The sequence below is a fragment of the Prionailurus bengalensis genome, chromosome C2 (assembly GCF_016509475.1).
Source record: "Prionailurus bengalensis isolate Pbe53 chromosome C2, Fcat_Pben_1.1_paternal_pri, whole genome shotgun sequence".
Lineage (NCBI taxonomy): Eukaryota > Metazoa > Chordata > Mammalia > Carnivora > Felidae > Prionailurus > Prionailurus bengalensis.
The window spans coordinates 81510164-81532874 of record NC_057350.1 but is presented as its reverse complement, the minus strand read 5'-3'; the positions used below and the strand labels follow the sequence as shown (position 1 = coordinate 81532874).

Below are 22711 nucleotides of genomic sequence, written 5' to 3'. Positions count from 1 at the left end.
AAAGCTTCAGTACCCCTTCTAATGCTTACCAAGCCTTGCTGCATTATAGACTTTGCTGAGTCAAGGCACCAAAACCCAGCCAAAGTTTTCAAAATTAAAAACAAAAAAGTCCCTCTTACCTGGGCAATTTGGGGATTTCAAGGTGGCTGCTTGCTAGAAAATCAATGCCTTTTTTTTTTTTTCCTCCAACAAAGCTTGCAGGAGAAAAGTCAAAAGGCCACCCTCTAATACTGAATAGAAGTAACACATTCCAAAGCAACGAAATTTGATGACTACTAAAGGCAATGCATGATCTTGTGTTTGAAACTGTTACTACAATGGACATTTTTGGGATGATTAGCAAAAATTTTAATACAGACTATATATTGTGCCACTGTAAAATTTCCTGATTTCATTCCATTTAAGAATCTGTACTACGACAACATGGGAGAATGTCTCTTTTTAGGACGTACACGCTAATGTCTTCAGGAGTAAAGGTTTGAGATGTCTGCAACCTACTCTCAAATTGTTGAGCAAAAATACTGCTCTCTAGAGTGGCAAAGTGAATGTAGTAACACATTATCAAGTGGCAAATCTGGACAAGGGGTATGTGGGGAATCAGACTCGTGCAATTGTTCTTTAAGTTTGAAAATTTTTCGAGGCACGCACACAAGCTCTACTCCATAAGAAAGGGCTCTATGGTATACAGCCTGAGAGACAGAAAGCTACTGTGGAAATTATGATTCTGCAAAGGTTTAGCTAAGCCCAACCTGCCACCTGCTAGGTGGAATTTTTCTGCCATGATATCATATGGAGACCTGTTTAGAGAACATTTCTTGGCGACTATTACACCTCTGACTTTTAGAATGAGATTACCTTTTATGTAAATTCAAAGAAACAACAAATCAATTCTTCCCCATTTTCATTTTCCTGGTCAAGTATATTCTTCTCAAAAGCCCATCTTCCTCCTGTTTCTACTAATAAAGCTCACCAACAAATGGGATGCCCCAAGACATTATGGTCAATTCCAAAACTAGCAAATGTACCTTGACATGAAGATTATTGAGAAACAAATTATCAAGTTATGTGCTCAGCTTTCTGAATTTGATAAACTGGAAAGAAAGTATCTAATACCATGAATTTCATTAACCAATAATTTCCAAAACACACGTGCAAAACTCCAGTGTTTCTTTATTGAATTCTCTCTTGAATTCCATCTTAAAATAAAAACTATGAACCTCAATTAGAATTAACACACATTCTGAGGGTTAATTTCCACTTTAGAGAGAAAAGATCAAGCCCTTTTTTAATACAATTACTAGTTTAATGACCAGTGAGCATACGAAACAATGTTTATCAGCAGATTCACGTAATAATTTAATAATTATTTAATAATTTAATAATTATTTTCCTTTATCTTAAAGAATATAGCTTTCCCAATCAAATGTAAACTTTATTTTGATATCATATCAAAGAATGACATTGGGAATTGCAAGGGAGCAGAATGCATGACCCCAAAATGTGCTACTTGCTAAATAATGTAGATTATTTGGAGCTGAAGGCAAACAAGACCCTGCAGATTCAAGAAAAACTTTTCCTCTCCCTTAACTATCTAAAATAATTGAGACAGGGGGCCTGGCCCAGAATGGGAGCTACCACCAGAGAGAACTTTTAATCTATAAATGACTCATCTGTTGGACAAGACAAACATCTAACCGCCACACATCTGCTCTTTTTATCCTGAGAAGTCCCCCCCCTCAGGCCCACATCCCACCCAGTCCTTAGCTCAGGGTGGCATAGTAGCCATAACCGCCTGACTTATTCCTGGGGCTCCTGTCCTTAGGAGGCTCCCATAGATAATGTAATTAGAATTGTTTTCCTCCTGTTAATACGTCTGATGTCAATTTAATTAGTCAACTAGCCAAAAGAACCTAGAAGGATGGAGGAAAAACTCTTTCCTCCCCCATAAAACCTTTTCTAAAATTGAAAGTAAAGCTCTATCTTTTTCTCAAAAGGAGAAAATTACTTTTTAGAGTTTGCTTATTGAAACTTGGAAGCACAAAATGAAAAATAGGGGTTTTACACAATTTCATTGCTTCATACTTTTAAGGACTAAAATATCTTTGTATAAAACTATCTCTGCTATACTTATACACCAACAAACTATACTTTCATTCCAATTATTTTTTAAAAGGAGTAGCGATTTCCTTTCAAATAGTTACACAGAACTATAAAACTCTTATTTAACTCTAGAAAGGATGAGACCCTTTCGTCATACAAATTAAAATGTGAAGTTTACTTGCAAATCTACACTCCATCACTTTAATATTAACGTAAATACGATGAAACTGCCTTCATCAACTCCTTCATTTTGGCAACACAAAGATGAGCTTCCTGATGTTCTATAAACAATGTTTATATGATGGAAGTTCATCTAAAATTCAACATAAGCAATAACATATGAGTGTGGAATGGAAATCAAGGAATGGTCTTAAATAGGAAGGAAAAAGCCCCAATATCTCTTAAGCAGCAAGAGCATCTTCCCAGTTTAGTTTCAAGACATGTACCATCGTCCATTCATCCTCCTGTTTCCAGAACCCTGAAGATAACAAAAGAAAAATATTAATAACTTAATTTTCTGTTGCCTTTGTGCACATAAGAAAAAACTTGCATTTATAAAATCATATAAATCAAGGTCAGATGACAGTTTAGAGTGATAAGATACATAAGGTTTAAGGTTAATTATATTCTTCTGAGGGTCATATTAGTTCCTAATAGAAAAGACAATCATATACAAACATGAAAAAGTGGCTGTCTATAGGGATTAGTCTAAACTAAGATTTACCTTCTTCTTTCCAAAGGAAATGGGAATTTTATCAGATTTCCAATTCTTAATCTCAGCATTTATTAAATACTATAAAATTCTTTTTTTATAAAAAGTAATACTTCAAAATGCAAACAACATATAGACAATAAAGAGTAAGTTTTTGCAGTTTTGGAAAACAGTTCAGCAGTTCCTAAAAAGGTTAACCTATGACCTTGCAATTCTACTCCTAGGTATGTACCAGAGAACCGAAAACACACATGCACAAAAACACTTGTGCACAAAAGGAACATAGCACCCTTCACAATAAACTTGAAAACAATTGAGAAGGGAAATGCCTCAAATCTCAGATCGAATGATGAACATAGACCTCACTGTGTTTATCTAGACACTGGAATATTATCCAGCCACAAAAAGGAATGACCTACTGACACATCCTACAACACAGATGACCCTAAGATCACGATGTTAAGTGAGAGATGCCAGGCACAGAGGTCACACGTTGTAGGATTCCATTTACAGGATATGTCCAGAGTTGACAAATCAAGAGACAAAAAGTAGCTTACTAGTTGCCAGGGACTGGAGAAGAGAGAAGATACTGGAGGTGGAGGAATAAGGAGTGCCTGTTAACGTGTACGGGGTCTATATTCACGGTGATGAAAATGTTCTGGATGAAAGTTGCACAAACTTGTGACTGTATGAATAAAAGCCACTGAATCCTTTACTTTAAAAAGGTGAATTTCACGGTATGTGAATTCTATATGAAAAAAAATTAAGAATGTTTTCTTTCACCCTAGACGTCTAGCCTTGTTCCTCAAAGACAACGCTTTCAGTAATTTCTTTAAACCCTTTCAGAAGTTTTTAAGGCACGTAATTAGCACATAACCATGTGTGATAATCCCTTTCTTTTTTGAAAACACACAAGGCAATATTTTACTCCTCCTCTTCTGCCTTCACCGCTCCAACCCCCCAGTTTAGAGATGATTCAGTATCAGCACCCACAGATATACCTTATTCTTTTTCTTTTTTTCCTTAAGTAAGTGCCATGCCCAGCTTGGGGCTCAATGTGGGTCTTGAACTCACGACCCTGAGATCAAGACCTGAGCTGAGATCAAGAGTCGGACACTTAACTGACTGAGCCACCCAGGTGCCCTATACCTCATTCTTTTTAAAGATGCATTCTAGAACATGGATGAACCAATTCATTAGGCACCGGCCCTCTACTGGAAAGCATCTGGGTTGTTTTCCAGTCTGCAGCTATTTCAAACAATGCTGTAATGAACTTATTTTTAAAAAAGATCTTTACATAAATGAATGTATCTGTAAGATAAATTCTAATCAGTGAAATTGTTAAATTGGCAAATTCTAAGAAGTGAACTTGCCAAGTCAGAGATTGTGCACATTTAGAATTTTTATTTTGTCAAACTATCCCCCCAAAAGTTTGCACAAATGTCCACGTTTTCCAGTGGTAAATGAAATGTCTTTCTAGTGTTGTATACCACCTTTGGATCCTTGTCAATCCAATAGAGGAAAAAACGTCTCTTAAATTACTTATAAGTGAAAGTGAGTATCTTTGTGTTTGTATTTTTCTGTGCACTATTTATTGACATCTTCCGTCTGTTTTTCTGTTATTAGTCTTTAAAAATACTTCAAAATAGAGAAAAGCAAACTAATCTCTATTTTAAAAAGAGTATTTTATATTTGGATTAAATTCAGTTCTGGTAAGTTTGTCTGTATCCACGCTCCTTCAGTATTCAAATCTTCATTTGGATTAATTCTGGTAATTTATTAATGTTCATAGGTGCCACTAACAAAAATTCGCTGACTTAGTTGATTTGTGTGTAGGGTGATGGGAAAGATGAAAGATGTGTTAGAAAGGTGAAAGAAAACAAAAGCTATGAGTGGGGAAAGTAGTATCTTTGGAAGTACAACCTGTATTGGGCAAGAAGCAAAAAGAGTAAAACTTGCCCATTATATTTGCCCAGGATTCCATAGGCTCCACTTGGAATATTTTGGTTGGTCTTCTCACTGTAAAATGCAGTAAATATGGGTATGTCAAGTCTGTATATGCTGGTGGGAGGGATGGGGGAAAAGTGGCAGTGGCCAGTAACCTAATATTCTGTACAGTTTTTTTGGCATGCTTCTAAGATTTTCCCAAGATAATTTGTTCTAATGCCCACCAGTGTTTCCACGTAGGAGTCTTATCCTGCTGCTTGTTTGGAGCCTGCGGCAGGGGGCACCAGACTGTCCAGCTGTTGGCGATGTCCTGTATTAATCAGCCACTCATAAAACTTGTTCTCCACGAGTACCTGGAACTGCTTCCTCTGATCCCTAAAAGTGCCGTCAAGAGCAAAAATAATGTAAGAACGCTGGTTCACATTCATTTTCCTCCAGGTGATTGTAAAACGCTTTAATGGGATAGACATTAAATTGTGTCTAGTTATCCAAATAACTGCTCTATTGAGTTCTGTACATTGGAGCACTACCACCACCAAAAAAAAAAAAAAAAAAAAATATATATATATATATATATATATATATATATAGGTCAGATACAATACAGTATATATAAAAGTATTCTGCACACTCCTCAGCTTCTATCCAAATGGTGCTCATTCTTCCAGATCCAACACAAAGTCTTACTTCTTCCATAAATCTTCCCTGACTACCCATGCCATGTTTTTTGAAACTCTGTTAACCATACAGTGTGTCCCTGGCTTCCAGAGTTCAAAGACTAGTACCTTGAAATAAAATTTTGTGGTGAACATAATAAACCATAATCATCTACTATCACAGCATGTAATTTAAAAATAAGATATTTTAGTGCCCCAGGTTTAGGATTGTTATAATTCCAGAATAAAAGACAACATTTTAAATGGACGAAATTTAGCTTTGTTTTAAAACACTATACTTATCTTTCACATTTTACGGCAGATTAGGGAAAACTTTGACCAAAACTAGCATTAGTCCTTGGAGCAGCATTAGGAATCCACCCCTAGAGAGTCGGTCTGTGGTGGATGCCAGGAAATCTGATTTCTAGCAAGCCCCTTGGATGACCTTAACACACAGCCAAGGTTGAGAACCACCGATAGAGTGTAGAGAAGTAAATTAAAAACTAAGCCGATTCATTCAAGTATTGGATTATGTGGCATAGTCTATACATGACCTTTCATTTATAGAGTCCTTTATCTGTCAACAAACTTAAGCTTCTGAAAAGAAGCGAGTCTAATTCTTGGGCCTTTAAGTGCTCCCATCTCCCAACCAAACAGCCTGGAATAGGGACCTTAAAAGACACACTCTGTCTTTCTGATTACTTTACCATGGCTGTAAACATGTACAGATTAATTTTCCCGTGGAACTTTATATAAGGCAAATTCTTCCTCTAGAAAACACTTACTTTGTCAAACGAGCCTCCTTCACAGTTTTCTGCCAGATTTGTATCTTCTGCTCTCTTTGACGCAGTGCTTTCTGATATGCATACGGAAGCCCCCCAGGTATCTCTGTCGTATCCCCTTCCATTTCAAAGGGGATAATAAATACATAGAATTCACAAGGTGGTAAGAGTCGGAAGACACTTGTGTCACTGCTCTCTCTGCACACAATCATTGGATTATCCCAATAGTTAGGCACTGTAGCAAGGCCGGTCCTGGCCATGTGATCCTCCAGCATTGGATAATGGGTGTGAAAAGGGGCCAAAGTTACTGTCTGGTTTCCAGAGAGAATAAGTGGGCGTGTAGGCGTCAGAATGTGAAAGACGCAACCTGCCGTGGAAGAGATGGACAAACGGTGGCAGGCAGCAATGACTTTAATGTTGTCACAGCTGTGGAGGTGAAGAGCAGTCTGTACGGGGCCCAAGACAAATGTGCTATTCCTGCACTTCTCAATGGTCACAGATCTGTAATGTGAAAAAAATCAGGTGAACTCCCCAGTGAGAATAAGTGAATATTGTGCTACAAAACTATTCTCTGATAGCAAAATCAGAGGACTAGGACGATCAGTCCTAGTCCAAAGAAAATGTCAGAATATCAGAACACTGTGGAGGCTGTGCTTACCGTAAGGGAGACAGCAGATATATAAAAGATTCGTTGCAACGATGAATCTTTACGTGTGCCCCCACCAGAGTATCTGAGCTCTTGGCCAAGGTCTGCTTGTAAACCTGGCTCATCACCACCATGCGGTGCATCCTAGGGGCCACATGAGTATTACAAGCAATCTTAGCTCTTTTGGTCGTCCCTTCAACTATGTAAGAAAAATATAAACAAATGAGATAGTTTCAAGTCAAAGAAAACAACCATATGAGGTTACATATGTCTACGTGTGTATACGGGTCTAAAATTAGATACATATAAGGTTTGGGAAAATGTTAGATCTGGGCTTTGGGTAGGGAGGTGTTTGCTATATTGTTCTCTGTGTTTCTCAGTACGTTTGCGATATTTCATAATTTTTTGTCATAAAATTTTTTGAAACCTATAATCCATTCAAGATTGCCTACAGATCTAAGGTTTGTTTCATGTGTAACCATTCAAGTAATACACCTAAGTTCATATGGCCAGAAAGTGACAGAACTGGCCTGACTCAAATAACTCAAATATCTTCTCCAAGTTGACTCAATTTATCATTCCAGTCCTGAAATAATCTCTTTAAATTGCCATAATACTAATTTCAATCCCCTCCTCAGCTACTTACCACAGTATTCCATGAATTCTATTTGGATTCAGGTCTTTAATCCCTAGATCATTAGTGACTGAGAGCATATTTTCCTTTCACACACAGTGCCTCACACACACGGACACTTAAAACATCTGTGCAGGGGTTACCCTCCTAACACAGTCTCGCCATCGTGTGACTGGCTTCTCAGACTGTGCTTCCCTGCAAGCCATCAGGATACCCTTGTAGATAAATGAATACTGGCCAAATAGGAAGAGGTCACAGAAGTATGTGATTCTTCTTTTTTAAAAACAAAACAGGGGCGCCTGGGTGGCGCAGTCGGTTAAGCGTCCGACTTCAGCCAGGTCACGATCTCACGGTCCGTGGGTTCGAGCCCCGCATCGGGCTCTGGGCTGATGGCTCGGAGCCTGGAGCCTGTTTCTGATTCTGTGTCTCCCTCTCTCTCTGCCCCTCCCCCGTTCATGCTCTGTCTCTCTCTCTGTCCCAAAAATAAATAAACGTTGAAAAAAAAAAATTTAAAAACAAAAAAACAACTTACTGCTTCCTTTTATTAAATAAGTAACACATGGTTATTGTAGAAAAAATTTAAATAGTGGCAAAAGAAGATAAAAATTATTTGTGATCCTGTTATCCACCATCATTAACATTTCGGTATAATCCTAAGAGATTAGATATCCTCTTTTTCCTACTAGTGACTACTGTTAACGTCTAAACAACTGCTTGAGCCTATATTCTTTTATCAACACCAAAAATTTATGTAGTATGTCCTATATATTTATGGCACCCTCAGACATCTGAAAGTCTTTGACCTCCTCTAGAGCAATAGCTTGGTTAGACACGGAATTCTTGGGTCACAATCTTTTCACTCAAGATTCTGTATATGTTGCTCAATTGTTTTGTTTTTTGGCATTATAAAAATTTGATACAAAACTCATTTTTTTAATTACATGGAGCCTATTTTTTCCTTTATCTCTGAAATTCAGAGATTGTGGGAGTATATTCTAGTTTTGGGGGTTTTTTTCATTAATTTTGCCTGAAATTTGCCTCAGTATAGGCACCTACTTCTTTTTAAACTTCCACCCGAGCCCCCTTCTCTTAAAACTTCTACCTGGGCCCGAAGTCATACGGCACCCGAACCTATCCTGGACTGTCAGGAATAGGTATTTGATGTGACCAAGGCCAGGATTTTCTTTACTGTAACTTGAGTTTTCCAATTTAGAAAAATCTAATCTGTTTGTGTCTGTGTGCCTAGATAGGACCCCATCTCTACACCAACTGTCTGACCCTGTAACCGTGGAAAGGCCAAATGCTGCTGTGGTGCATGGAAAACAGGAAAGCCTTAAGCAAAGGAGCATGTGAGAGGGCAAGGGAGAAAGAGTCTGAATAAAGAAGAGCAGAGAAAGAGAGGACTGACCCAAGTTGGAATTGCTGTTAACTGTAACCACAACGATCCAGAATCACAAATCAACTCTCTGACTCTTGCTGCCTTGACAGGAAAAAGTCATAGACAAAAGAGAAATGTTCCCTTTTCTTCTCTCTTACAGTAGCAATATTTTTCAGGTCTTCTACAAAAGATGTAGGACTATTAATACACCAGAAAACACACACTTCCTTCACTTGTCATCCAATTTTTAATATAGATGAAAATACTGAAAAATACCTTGGTGAGCCCAAGCCAATTTCTTTCCAGACTTGAGGCAGGCAGATGTACCAAATGGATTCCCAGTCAAACAGGTTCTCAGCCAGGCTTCCAGCTTGTAGAAAGAAAAGGTCTTAGAGAGCCTTGAGAAGCCACTTTCTGCATGTAGTGGTTGCCACAGTGCAAGTTCATGAAGTGGATATATCTTCCTGGCTCCACTCACTGTACCTTCAATCAGAAAGCTGAGGGCCACAACAGCTTGTCGAGAGACGAGACTACTATGGGTCGAATGAAATGATGCAGTGAGTTGTTCTGGATCTAAAAGCAGCTCAAGGAGGTCTGACAGATGATCATAGACAAATGCTTGGTGACTGTAATCATTCCAGTTCTAAAAAATATCAAAATAAAGCACACTTAACAAAGAGATTCTACAAGACCTGAAAGTGTTGTATTTTAATTGTTTTTTATTTATATTTTGCCTCATCTCCTAAAAAGCATTTAAGGTAGCAATGTACACCTCATAAAGATTTTTTAAATATATGTGATAGGTATAAACAGATTCTCTGCCTTCTTTGGCTAATTCAAAAGTAATACTAACAGCTAATCCTTAGTGTGTGCCAACCAGTAAGTGTTATACAAACCTTAACATATTTAATCCTAGCAACAATCTTGCAAAAGATGCCATTACCATGCTCACTTTACAAATAAGGAAATGGAGATCGAGAAAGGTTAAGAATCTTACCCAGGGTCACAGAGCTGGTAAATACTCTAGGTTTCAGATCTAACATTCGATGAAGCACTGGGTTTCCTTTTTTTAATTTACTTTTATTTGTCATTTTGTCTATTTGAGAGAGACAGCAGGGGAAGCGGCAGAGGGAAAGAGGGAAAATCTTAGGCAGAATCTTAACCTTAAGAATCTTAATCTGACTCAGGGCTCAATCCCAGGACCTGAGATAATGACCTGAGCTGAAACCAAAAGTTGGATGCTAAACCAACCGAGCCACCCAGGGGTCCCATGTTGGGTTTCTCTACTTACCTTCTCATACTACAGGAGGAACTTCAAATACCACTGGATGAAACAATGCAACTGATCTTACAGTAGCTAGATTTAAGACAAGTTATAACTTTTGGAATAAGCTTGGAGTTGGCAGATGTCTCAGTGACTTGGCTCATTCATTTGACAGATATTTTGTGAATATCTCTTATGTGGTATGAGCAGTGTTAACTGATGAATTATGCAAATTGGCTACGACATAGTCTTGTCCTCAAGGAACTCAGAGTCTATGTAGTGAAAAAACAATATAAGCGAGCAACTATTACACAGTGAGATAAGACCTAGGGCAGAGATCTGTGAAGACATGCTAGGAGCATGAGAGGAACAAGGAACTCCCCTTGGGGAAAAACAATCATTGTGGAGTGCTGTTCGAACAGATTCTTAATTAACGCAAACATATTTTTAAATAAGCCTTAGGCCTAGGGAACAGCATATGCAAAGACCCATAGGAATAAAATTACCTGCTGTGTTCAGAAAACTGGAAGTTCTGGGTGGGATTTAGGAAGCATGCTGGGAAGTGTCAGGTAAAGTTAAAATAGTAGGCAGGGACCAATCAGGAAAGGCCTGTAGGAAACCCTAATAAAACATCTGGGCTTTATTTTGTGTGCCAGGGACTTTAGGGCTATTTTCTAAATAGCTGTACCCTTTTTTATTTTTAATAAATTCTCATTTGGATACCAAAGAACATGTTAGGGGCACTTGGATGGCTCAACTGGTTAGGCATCTGACTCTTGGTTTTGGCTCAGGTCACGACCTCATGGTTTGTGAGTTCAGGCCCTGCATCAAGCTCTGTGCTGACAACATGGAGCCTGCTTGGGATTCTCTCTCTCCCTCTCTCTCTGCCCCTCCCCACTCGTGCCCATGCGTGTGCTCTCTTTCTCTCAAAATAAGTAAATAAATACTTAAAAAAAAAAAAAAAGTCAAAGCAGAGCTGTCACTCTTCATCTCTCTTATTGCATCCTCCTCACCCATCATAGGCCCTGAGGTGGCCCCATGGAGCACAAGATGAAAACGGCAGTGACAATGATAATTCATTGATGGCAGCTTTGGCAGGAGACAGATATAATCCTTCTGCATTTAGAAAGTCCAGTGTAGTGGGTGGGGTGCAGATTAAAAGCAGAGTGACCAGGTAGGATCTAATTATGGAAGTCAAGGTCCCCCCACCTCCAAAATGTTATTATGGTCTATATAAGAGGAAGAGACAGAGTTTTATTTTATATATATATATATATATTTAAAGATTTTATTTCTTAAGTAATCTCTATACCCAACATGGGGCTCAAACTCACAATCCTAACATCAAGAGTTGCATGCTCCACTGACTGAGCTAGCCAGGCCTTCTGAAAAGGGACAGACTTTTAGAGTTATTCTGGAGGCAGAATCGGGAAGACTTGACAAATAACTAGGTACAGGTGCTGAGAGAGTGAGCCTCGGAAGCTGGTGGTAACTTGAACTGGCATAGAGAATATACGTTAATTTAAGTAAAGGGAGATTTTACTGTAGGCACACGTGGTCATCTCCCAAACTGAAGTGTAGGTAGGCCTCATAAGAACTGGAACTGCGGGGCGCCTGGGTGGCGCAGTCGGTTAAGCGTCCGACTTCAGCCAGGTCACGATCTCGAGGTCCGGGAGTTCGAGCCCGGCGTCAGGCTCTGGGCTGATGGCTCAGAGCCTGGAGCCTGTTTCCGATTCTGTGTCTCCCTCTCTCTCTGCCCCTCCCCCGTTCATGCTCTGCCTCTCTCTGTCCCAAAAATAAATAAACGTTGAAAAAAAAAAAAAAAAGAACTGGAACTGGAAGGCTACCTTAAACCTGGTTCTTTCTCAGAGGCCGATGTCTCTACATGTCTGTTCCATTCTACTCTTTTTCTCTGATTACCTCAGTTTCTAATCCCTCATAACTCCAGGGCACTCATGAACATGGTGGCTATTCTGGTACCAATATCACCTGAGCCACCAGCTCAAGCACCCCTCACAGACTGGTAACTTCTTCAGTTCCTGGGGCTACTGATGGGGCCAGGTCATCATTTCCAATCAGACCAATTTCACATACATACCTATGAATGGGTTACTCTAGTCAAGGGTCCATCTCTGGTCTAATCAGTTGTTGGGAAAGGTCATGCTATAGCACAAACTAAGTCACCATTTACTGGTGCTTACTATGAAACAAGTCTCATGCTATTATATTAGTGAATTCTCACAGCCATCCAGAAATGTGCAATATCATCCCCACTTATCGAACAGAAGCCAAGGCCTAGAAAAGTCAACTAACTTGCCTAAAATCATGTGATACCAAGTGGCAGAGCCAATTTGAATACAGACTACAGATGGTTCAAAACACCGTCTCTATACGGTACCCACTCAACAGGAAATACATGTGGAAAGAGCAGACAATTATTGGCCTTTCTAATACATCTGGACTTGGGCATTCTGAAATTAAGGTATAGATAGGGCATCTGCGTGAAGAGGGGAATCTAAAATGCAGACAAACTCAGGAGTCATTGAGATATATAAAGTCATGGGAAGAGAAGAATTATGTTTAAAGAATATGTCCAGTGTGAGGGGGAAAAAAAAAAAAAAAGAATATGTCTAGTGAGAAGACAAAATGGCCCCAGGCAGAATCCGGGGGGAAAAGCAGCCTGTTGGGGCCAGTGGGGGAAGCTCATGAAGAAGAGTGAGAAGGAAGAATTAAAAGCAGAACCAGGAGGGAATAGCATCATGGAATATAAGGGCAGCCAGATTTACTCGAAAAAGATGATAAAAGTACCAAATATCAGAGAGGTTTTTGTTGTTGTTTGCCTCAGAACAATGTGTGTGTGTGTGTGTGTGCGCCTCAGAACATTTTTAAGGAACCTGCGCATGGCAGTAATACTGAGGTCTACATTTTCCTTAAAGTTCTTCAGAATACTTTTACATAAATGGGTAAAACCATTTCAGTTTTCCTTACAAAGACAGAAGAAATAACACAATTTCTAAAACTCACAACATGAGGCAGTTAAATTTAACTTCTAGGTCATCACATCATATAATATTACATAAGCATGCTAAGCTTAAGCATACTGAAGCACATCATTTAAACATATGAGAAGATATTTTTACAGAAGTTTTGTCAGTAGGTCTCAACAGACTTTGCAAACTCTACATCTTTTCATTTATCCTACCTTAGTCAAATAAGTAGATTCAAATTCACTGACATTTGCAAAACTGAGAATTCTAATGAGAGTACAGTGAATAGTTTGCCCAAAAATCATGCAATTTTTGGGTCACCAAAGGAGCAGAAATCACCTATTTTGACTAAGACTGAAAATATTTATTTTGTTTGATAATAAGGAAAAGAAATGAAAAAAGCAAAACAAAACAAGCATGCCAGCAAATGACTGGCTTATATAAGTAATCCTAACACAATTTTTAATGAAGACAAATCATCTTCCTCACAAATTCCCTTTCAGAGGAGACCCAAAATTTAAACAGTACCTTATTATGGCAACTGGATTTTTCAGCCAAGTCAGGAGACTGAGATCTATTTCTGGGACTAGGCCACTCTTCTCCAATCAAAGATGTCCTCAGGGAAACCTTGTTTAACTGCTGTATATATAAGAAGAGCAGAAACTGTAGGGTGTCCACTGAAAGCTGTCCAAGAAGAAAAGAGATGATGAACACATGTCTTTAAACCACACCAGTCCAGGGACACCTGGATGGCTCATTTGGTTAAGTGTCTCTTTTTTTAATGTTTATTCATTTTTGAGAGAGAGAGAGCGCACATGTGCGCATCAGCAGAGGGAGGGGCAGAGAGAGAGGGAGACACAGAATCTGAAGCAGGCTTCAGGCTCTGAACTGTCAGCACAGAGCCTAATGTGGGACTCGAACCCATAAACCAGGAGATCATGACCTGAGTCGAAGTCGGACACTTAACTGACTGGGCCACCCAGGTGCCCCTAAGTGTCTGACTCTTGATTTTGGCTCAGGTCATGATCTCATGGTTCGTGAGATTGAGCCCCACGTGGGGCTCTGCACTGACAGATTCTCTCTCTCCCCACCCCCCCTTTCTCTCCCCCCCCTCACAACCCCCCTCAAAATAAATGAATAAACTTAAAAAAAGAAAATCACATCAGTCCCTATTCTACAACTAAGTAGACATAGTAAAATAAATTCACAACAGTTTGCTGATCTTAAGAACAAAAATGTAGAAACTTGCTAGCATTTGATATGTAGGTCTCTGATACCCAGGAGTTCCTAAAATCAATTAAACTGAAGTCACCTACCTTCTTGGAAAGCTATGTAGCATCTTTGGCTGTAGACTTTCTCTCCCAAAATTGGTGAAGTGGATAAGATGAAGTACATACTTTTAAAAAGTATATTATTTCAAAAGTTTAAAATTACAATTAAAAAAAAGGAAACACTTTAGTCATTTGAATAAATTAATGGAAGAAAGAAGAAGGAAATTTCACCAAAATTTGGAGGTTGGTCTAACCTAAGACTCACAGACTTATCAACAAAATTTAGAGTATCAATGCAACACTTGAAATTGTATGTAATTTTTTGGTGTATGTACATTTTATAGGGGGGTAGGACTCATGTTTTCATCAAGTTCTTCAAAGAGTGTGTGACTTAAAAAAATATCACTGGTCTGATCGAGGTTTATAAATCATTTCGTATTTGAAAAAGGGTCTGGTTTGAAGCTCAGGACTTGAAGTTCATGATTATCCTCAGATATCCATTCCCACGCACATACAGGAGGCACACAAAAGTAACACATCTAGTACTATAGCTATAGTATAGCTGAAAATCACTCTACCTAAGAACTTAAAAATACAGAATCTCAGGATCACCTAGACCTACTCAGTCAACTGTCAATGGAACCCCATGAATCTACCCATTAAACGTTTACTTTCTTAATCAAAGTTTTTGAGATAACTGTAGATTTGAGATTACATGCAGTTGTAAGGATAGAGAGACCCCGTGTACACTGTATTCAGTTCCCCATCTTGCAAAGCTGTAATACAGTAGCACTACCAGGGGACGGACGTTGGTGCAGCCAAGTTACAGAACATTTCCATCAACACAAGGATCTTGCATGTTGCCCTTTTATAGCCACACTCACTCCCTACTTCCCCCTCCCACACCCACCCCTTCCTTAATCCCTGACAATCACTTATCTGTTCTCTATTTTTGTCATTTCAAGAATGTTATATAAATATAATATGTAACCTTTTGGGACTGGCGTTTTTATGCTCAGCAAAATTCCTTGATTTTCTACATACGTCCATTGAATAATTATACGTTATCATTATTCCTTCATATACCTTCCTATTCAAGAGACTATAAGATCCTTGCCTTTTTCATTTTTCTATTCCTAGTAATTACCATAGCACATAGCACATAACAAGCACTCAAAAAATGTGGAGCTTCTTGAAGGTTTCATTCATCTCTGTATCCAGCATCCACTACTGTACCTCACACACAGTAGACACTCGATAAATGTTTAATTAACGAATAACTATACTGTTCTTTATCTCTTGGTTGCTTGCAACACTTTCTTTCAATTTCCAAAACCCTGTTTAGATATTACCACATGTGGCAGAGAGTGACTAGTACTAACTAAATATACCTTTGCTTTTCTTCCTGGGCACACGACTACATAGTATTTCCCAGCCTCTCTTGAAGTTAGACATGGTATAACCGAGTTATAGTCAATGGAATGTGGGTGGATTGACATACACTATTGACTCTCCCAAAAGAAATGGCAGTAAAAGACTCCGAGACCCTAGTGGACATGGCTGGGAAAAACTGTATCATGCCTGCAATTATTCATTTCCATCCTCCGGGAGGCTTTTGGGTCTGATACATGGCCATAGGAGTTCTTTACCTCCTGTGAGGTAGTTTATCTCCCCAACTTCCTGATTTTAGACATGGACATAAGACAAAGCTTTAGCCAATGGAATGAAAGTCATTGCAGTCTATGTCACATCAGAGCCAAAGTTTTAAGAGGCATTGTGAGCTTTCTCCTGCTCTGCTGCTTTTCCCTTCTGTCCTAAGAATAGGCATGACCAACACAGGACATGTTTCTTCAGCCTGGGTCCCCAAATGAGGAGACACATAGAGCCAAGCCGTCACCTGGAAGAGAGGCCTAGCTAAAGTGCAAGCTGCACATAGAATAAGCAAGAAACAAACCTTTGTTACCATAAGCCACTGGAATTTCATTTTTGTTTGTTTTTAACTGCAGCAAAGCTAATACAATTGTGGTTCCAAAAGACAGATGACTAGATCCCTGAGTTATTGCTTGGACAACAGCAGCCTAGAGATCCATCCAACCGGATGCCCTGTGGTATACTGCTGCTTGAAGGAGAAATAAACTGTTAACTGTGCCAAGCCACAGAAATGCCAGGATTGCTTATTACTGTAATGAGCCTACTCTGATTAATATACTTTCTCTGTGAAGTCTTTCCTGATCACCGGAACTAATCACTCTCTTCCCTATTCTATTTCTGCCCTTTACGTTACACTTTTACTAGTGTACATTCTACACTATCAAATAGCACTTTTTCACACACCAACCTCCCCTACTACACTATGAGCTCCATGAGGGCAGAGATGCTATTCCAATCATCTCTGAATCCCAGCACATAGCAGATGCTTACTTAAAAACAGTCGGGTGCCCTGACTGTAATGTATCAATGGTTCATAAGCACTGACTCACCTTAAAATATTTTTAACTTTCTTTGAGAGAGATAGGGCATGCACGTGTTCAAGTCAGGGAGGGGCCGAGAGAGAGGGAGGGAGAGAGAATCCCAAGCAGGCTCCACACTGTCAGCGTGAGCCCAGTGCAGGGTCCGATCTCACAAACCATGAGATCATGACCTGAGCGGGAATCAAGAGGCGGATGCTTAACTGACTGAGCCACCCAGGTGCCCCTCACCTTAAAATATTTTTAAAGTCAATGAAAGTATTTGCTTCTTTCATTTGCTGTGTTCTTGTAATGTTTTGGAAGTAGGTGAATAGGGATTGCTAAGTAAGAGCTAATTCATTAAATACCACCCAACTGGAACTGTTTAAAAAAAAAAAAAAGGCACTTTGGGATCACAATGATCATTCACCTAAAACCACACACTGCACAGCTAGTACAAAACTTACAAATAGTTTCTTTCTCAAAACAATGAAACACACATACACACACATATACATCTATACCTGATTTCTTTGCTTGTCAACTTCATCCTCAGACATGCAGTTGGACAGAAGCTCGGACCATTCCAGGCGCTCTTCTGGTGTCTTCACTGCAAGACTATCAAATATTTCAAAGTAAAGCCACGCCAGATCCTTGGCCAACTGCAGCTTCCCACATGCAATGTGCCTCCACGTAGACCAGTACAGGCGTGGGTAAGCCCCCTCTGTGGCCCGGGTTCGCACATAGGTGGATATCTTCCTGAGATAGTGAAGACTGAACTTGGATGGAGGGGGGACTTGCAAGGCACCCACTATAAAGGGTTCTGCTTTCACCCAGAGGAGAACTCCGGACTGATCCATATTATCTCTAAGGACATCTGTGTGAAAAGACTTCTTGGCATACCTATGAAACAAAAGTTTTTTCACAAACCGATTTGAACAAAACTCATTTATGCATTTTCTTTTGATTTTTTGTTTTGTTTCACTTACACGGCTTCTTTAAGGTGACCCCTCCCTTAACTATTTTAAGATGTACTAGGTCAGTTTAAAAAGCAGATCTAGTTCATCAACCAAGAGCAGAATTCTTGGTCAGACCTCACTCCAACCCATTTGAACAAGAAACATTTTGTGATGAAACAGAATTATCTTCCTTGAATTGTTTGAAGTGGTTGTTTTAGGAAGAGTGTAGATGCATGAAGTATGAGTTCCTGCTCAGGAAAGGAAGAAATGAGTCATCTCTTCACAGGACATCTTTGCCTGCCCTGAGGGGGAATGGTAGTCAAAATAAGGGGGATAAAACTTCCAAGTCAAATCACTTACACATAGAGGATGGTAGGTTAAAACTCTGGATGTTAACTGACATATAGTTCAATATGAAGCACTAACACGAGGCAGATGGATACTCACACGAGCATAGGCTGCAAAAATAGATCATCTTTATTCTCTGTAACAGTGAACCCGTTCTGGCATATTCTTTGTGCTTAGTTCAGGTGCAGTGCTTTTAGATTTTGCTTGTTGGTTCTTGGTTTTAACAACAATATACAATTTTTATGGGATAGTTCTAGCTAAAAACAGAAGGGGAAGAAATCATCCACTGTCCCACCATCAAAGGGCAACTAGTTAACATACTCTTGTGTTTCCTTTCTATCTCTTTTTCTACACAGACGGGAGGTTAGTTTTTGAATTTTCAAATGTGCGATAATACCATATATACAATTCTGTGATTTTAAAAGTTCATAGCACTGTAAATAAATGTACCCGCATGTATTCACCTGTTCTCCTATTTTCAGACATTACGTAGGTTTAAAAGTTTTCACAAAAACAAGGCACGCAAAATACTGATCATTGTTGAAGCGGGGTGATGAGCACACGGGGGTTTATTTACCTATTCTACTTTTGTGTATGTTAAAATTTTCCACTATAAAAAAAAGCTTAAATGTAGGTGAAGGGTGAAAGGGATTAAGAGGTACAAAATTCCAGTTATAAAATAAGTAAGTCACGAGGATAAAAAGTACAGCATGGGGAATCTAGTCAATAATACTGTACTAACTTTGGTGACAGATGACACCCACACTTGTGGTATTTTTGTAATGTACATAGTTGTCAAATCACTACGTTGTACGACTGAAACTAATACAATGTGTATCAACTATACGTCAATTAAAATAATGAAGAGTTTAAATGTTATAATTAATGCTATATTACTATCTTTCTGTGTATTTTCTGCACTATGATTATTTCTGGGAAATTTTTCAGATGTGCATTTGTGAAATGAAGTAAATGACATTTCTAAAGCTCCAGATACATATTCCCATTGCTTTCCAAGATGACTGTATCAAACTGTATCATCACTTGACCAAGGGGTACCACTTGACCATTGAGCAATCCTCAGCATTAAAAATATCACTTTAAAAAACCTTCCTTATACGACTGGTGGAAAATGTTTTATTGCTATAATTGTATTTTGCCTTTCATTCCAAAAAAGGCATGTGTCTTTGGGGAATTATCTGCTCCAAAAATAACTGACATCAGTCGAATGCTTAATACCTGCGAGGTAGCACGCTAAATATTTTTCATTTTCACCTCCTTTCGTTCTCTCAACCATCTGGAGATAATATGATTGTCCCCATTCTCAGATGAGAACACTGAGGCTTAGAGAAGTCAAGGGACTTACTCACACTCTTAAGTTGGCACTGTTCTGGATCAGAATTCAAGTCTGTCTGACTTGAGAACCGTGTTATTCACAAATGTACTTTAGGAACCCAGTTTGGGAAGAATCTCCGAAAACGGGACTGGATCCAGGAGAGGATTACCAGAATGAGTGGCCTTAGATGTGAGGCCACAAAGGGCCAGGTAAAGGAATGTGGGAGCATGAACCCGAAAGGGTGTGAGAGGCTAAACGACAGCTGGCTTCATACAAGGGAAAGGCTTAGCGTTGTTCTGAGTAAAAGAGATCGGAGTTAACGTGAGAAAGATCTCAGTTCGCCCCAAAACGGAAAGCGACTGCTCTGTGAGATACTGAACTCCTGTTCCTGACGTGTGCGACCAAACGCCAGGGTAAGAACTCTCCATTTAACTGCGAGACTCCAGACGGCTAAATTCGTAAACAAACAAGGGCTCTGTGGCTCTCAAGAGCAGCCCCGGGGAGGGCTGGGGTTGGGTTTTTCAGGCGGGGACAGCGGCCTGAGACCACAGAGGTCCTCTGGGGGCTTCGCCGACACCTCCGATGTTGTCCGGGTTCGGGGCCGCACCAGCTCCCCGGTCGGACTCTGGGAACCGGGATGGCCCAGCCGACAGGCCCCGTGGCGGGCCCGAAACCCGGCCATCTCCAGGGCGGCCTCCCAACCCTCCCTCCCTGGCGCCGGCCCGCGCGCAGTTACCTGCGAAGGCACGGCCGCTCCGCCGCACCCTCCGCGTGCCGCCGCGCCCCGCTCACCCGGCCCAGCCCCTCGCCCGCCGCCTCCTCCACTGCGCAGGCGCCAGGCCTCGCACCACAGAGAACCGGAGGCCCACGCAGCTAGAGCGGCCGCCAGGTTCTCCCGCGGACTGAGAAAAACTCGGCTGAGGCCGAGAGTCCCCGGTGCTGGGACCTGGAGCCAGGCCTGGCCGCTTTCTGGTGCCGCGCCTCCCCACGCAGGGAAGTAGCAAGTTTTTTTATTGCTCCACCCAACCAAGGTCAGCCAGTAGCTGCTGGTACGGTCAGCACGCTTTGATCAGTAATATAACAATGGCAGTTTACGTTTGTAGTGTTTACTAGGGGCCGGCAATGTGTAAAGCACGTTTATGTGCTATTATCTCAGTCTTCCCAAGAGCCCTTCAAGTTAAGTACACTTGACTTACTGAGAAGTAAACTAGAGGTAAAAGAGGTCAAAGTAATAGACCCCTAAGGTCACACAGCAAGAGAGCTCCCAGGATAGAAACCCAGGCCCTCTGAAGCAACCCCCCAGGATTAGCTCCTTAACTTTGTTAGCTGTCCTGCCACGTTAGGGCCTTCACGAAGCTTTTTTGGATTCCACCCTACAGAAGACATCACTCCTTCTTCGAAGCCTCCACGTAATGATTTTTAGCCATTTCCTGGTTTCTTAGTTCGTTTATGGCCTCTATAGGTGTGGGAGATACAAAAGTAAATAAGGCGATAAAATGCAATTTAGTTTCTCTTTGATGTGGCATCCCCTATTAGGCGTTTTCCTGAAAGCAGTAACCTTATCTTCCTCTTCCCTCTATGAGCCAGGAGACAGGGTCTTTGGATTCAAACAGATCTGGGTGCGAATTCAAGCTGCACCACTACCTTGAACAGATTCTGTCACCTCTTATGCCTTTGTTCCAACAGCAATGATTATTGAGCACAACTGTGTGTCTGGCACAGTGCTAGGCACTAGGACCACAGCAGTGAACAAAATAGATAAGATCCTTTTTTGGAGTGTATATTTTAATAGGAAGAATAGATAATATGTATTAAGGAAAAAATTGGACAATTTCAGATATTAATAAGCGCTATGAATTTGGAGGGGGAGGTAGGGGGGGTCAATGCTGAATTTGAGCTGAGGACTGAAGAATAAGCCATCATATGAAAATCGCAGTCGAAGCAACTTTTACTCTGTGGCAGGCTTCATTCTAAGGTGCTGTTCTATTCAGGTGTGAACAAAACAGTCCAGGTTCATGCTGTCTTGAAACTGGCATCCAGTTGTGTGAGTGTGGGGGATAGGGATGGAAAAAAATAGGATGGTGTATGAGTAAGGGACTCAGTAGGGGCTGTTTTTGATTGGTTGGTCAAGGAAGTCTTCTCTGAAGTAGTGACATTCCAACAGATTTGAGTGGAAAAAGGAGTCACCCATGTTAAGAACTAAGGGAAGAGTGCTTCAGGCAGAGAGAAAAGCTAGAACAAAGGCCTTAGGGAGGAATAAGTTTGGTGTATTTAAAAAAGAAAAAAACCAGTTTTGCTGGAACATGGTAAGGAGTATACTAGGTGCAGGTACAGATCATCTTAAGCTTTAAAAATTCTTTTTCCAGCTTTCTTGTGACACATACAGAGTTTTACAAGCTATCATAAAGAGTTGGGGTTTTATTTTAAATGCAGTGAAAAGCCATTCGGGGCTTTTGAGCAGGGTAACGACAGGATCTGATATGTTTGTAAAATATCATGGGGATGGGGGTCAGGAGTGAACACGAGATACTAAAATATTAAGAGTGGAGGCAGGAAAACCACTTAGGAGGCCTTGCCAAGTGAGAGATGATGTGACTTGGCCCTGAGAGGTAGTGGAGATGTACAGGAGCAGAAAAGATTCAGGATACAGTTTCAAGGCAAAGATTTGGATAGGGGACACAAGGGGAGGAATCAAGGTAGACAGCTACAATTTTGTCGTGAACAAGTAGGTGGTGGTGCAATTAATCAGATGAACAAAAGCAGGTGGGGCGAATCAAAGAGTTCTCATAAGTGTGATGATAGTTATTCGTTGCGTGTTTACTGTGCAAGACGCTGTGCTAGACGGTTTACAGCTTTTCTCCCTTTAAAGTTTCACAACATTGCCAGTAAAATGTTTTGCCTCAGGTTTATAAAAATAAAGCTTAGGCTAGACTGGGGGGGGGGGGGGTTGTTGGGAGGGGGGATGTTCTCACCGCTAAGAAGTGGTGGAAGCCGAATCCGAACCTAAGTATGTCTGCCTCCATAGCCTCTTCTCCGAGAAACCCAGGCAATTTTCTTCCGGGATTGTTCGATGAGGGTAAATAAGTTCTCCTAAGCAATTCGTCCGCCCTACGTTTGGCGTAGAGTAATTGTCTCCGCCCATTCCTCCAAAGTCCCTCTGCTCCCGCATCCAGCTCAAAGCTGTACATGAATGAAATTCCGAGACTTGTAACCGAGGTAAACCCTCCCTCCCACAATTGGTCAG

The 22711-nt window shown here is 40.4% G+C and overlaps 1 protein-coding gene across 5 annotated transcripts; it reads right to left on the bottom strand.

The window, feature by feature from the left end:
• Window positions 1–1150: 1150 nt before the first annotated feature.
• Window positions 1151–22678, bottom strand: TBCCD1 (TBCC domain containing 1). Of its 5 annotated transcripts, none has more exons than XM_043594653.1 (10): window positions 22440–22678; window positions 20664–20923; window positions 18231–18388; window positions 17349–17727; window positions 13635–13790; window positions 9132–9498; window positions 6856–7042; window positions 6201–6698; window positions 4984–5134; window positions 1151–2578 (listed from the first exon to the last, which is right to left on the bottom strand). In XM_043594653.1, the coding sequence occupies exons 3-9, from the start codon at window positions 18236–18238 to the stop codon at window positions 5005–5007; spliced, it is 1725 nt and encodes a 574-aa protein (XP_043450588.1). In that variant the 5' UTR covers window positions 18239–18388; window positions 20664–20923; window positions 22440–22678; the 3' UTR covers window positions 1151–2578; window positions 4984–5004. The 5 variants fall into 5 exon arrangements, with proteins under 5 accessions (XP_043450588.1, XP_043450591.1, XP_043450592.1 ...); XM_043594655.1 differs by lacking the exon at window positions 1151–2578 and adding an exon at window positions 3965–4831; XM_043594656.1 differs by lacking the exon at window positions 18231–18388 and having other exon boundaries at window positions 20204–20923.
• Window positions 22679–22711: the final 33 nt, after the last annotated feature.

What these genes read in the sequence shown, in the direction of transcription:
- TBCCD1 (XM_043594653.1), bottom strand. An exon ending in TTGACAAGCAAAGAAATCAG is followed by an intron (nt 13,791 to 17,348) that starts GTATAGATGTAT and finishes CTTCTTGGACAG; the next exon opens with CTTTCAGTGGACACCCTACA. An exon ending in AAGGAGGCTCGTTTGACAAA is followed by an intron (nt 5,135 to 6,200) that starts GTAAGTGTTTTC and finishes CGGCACTTTTAG; the next exon opens with GGATCAGAGGAAGCAGTTCC.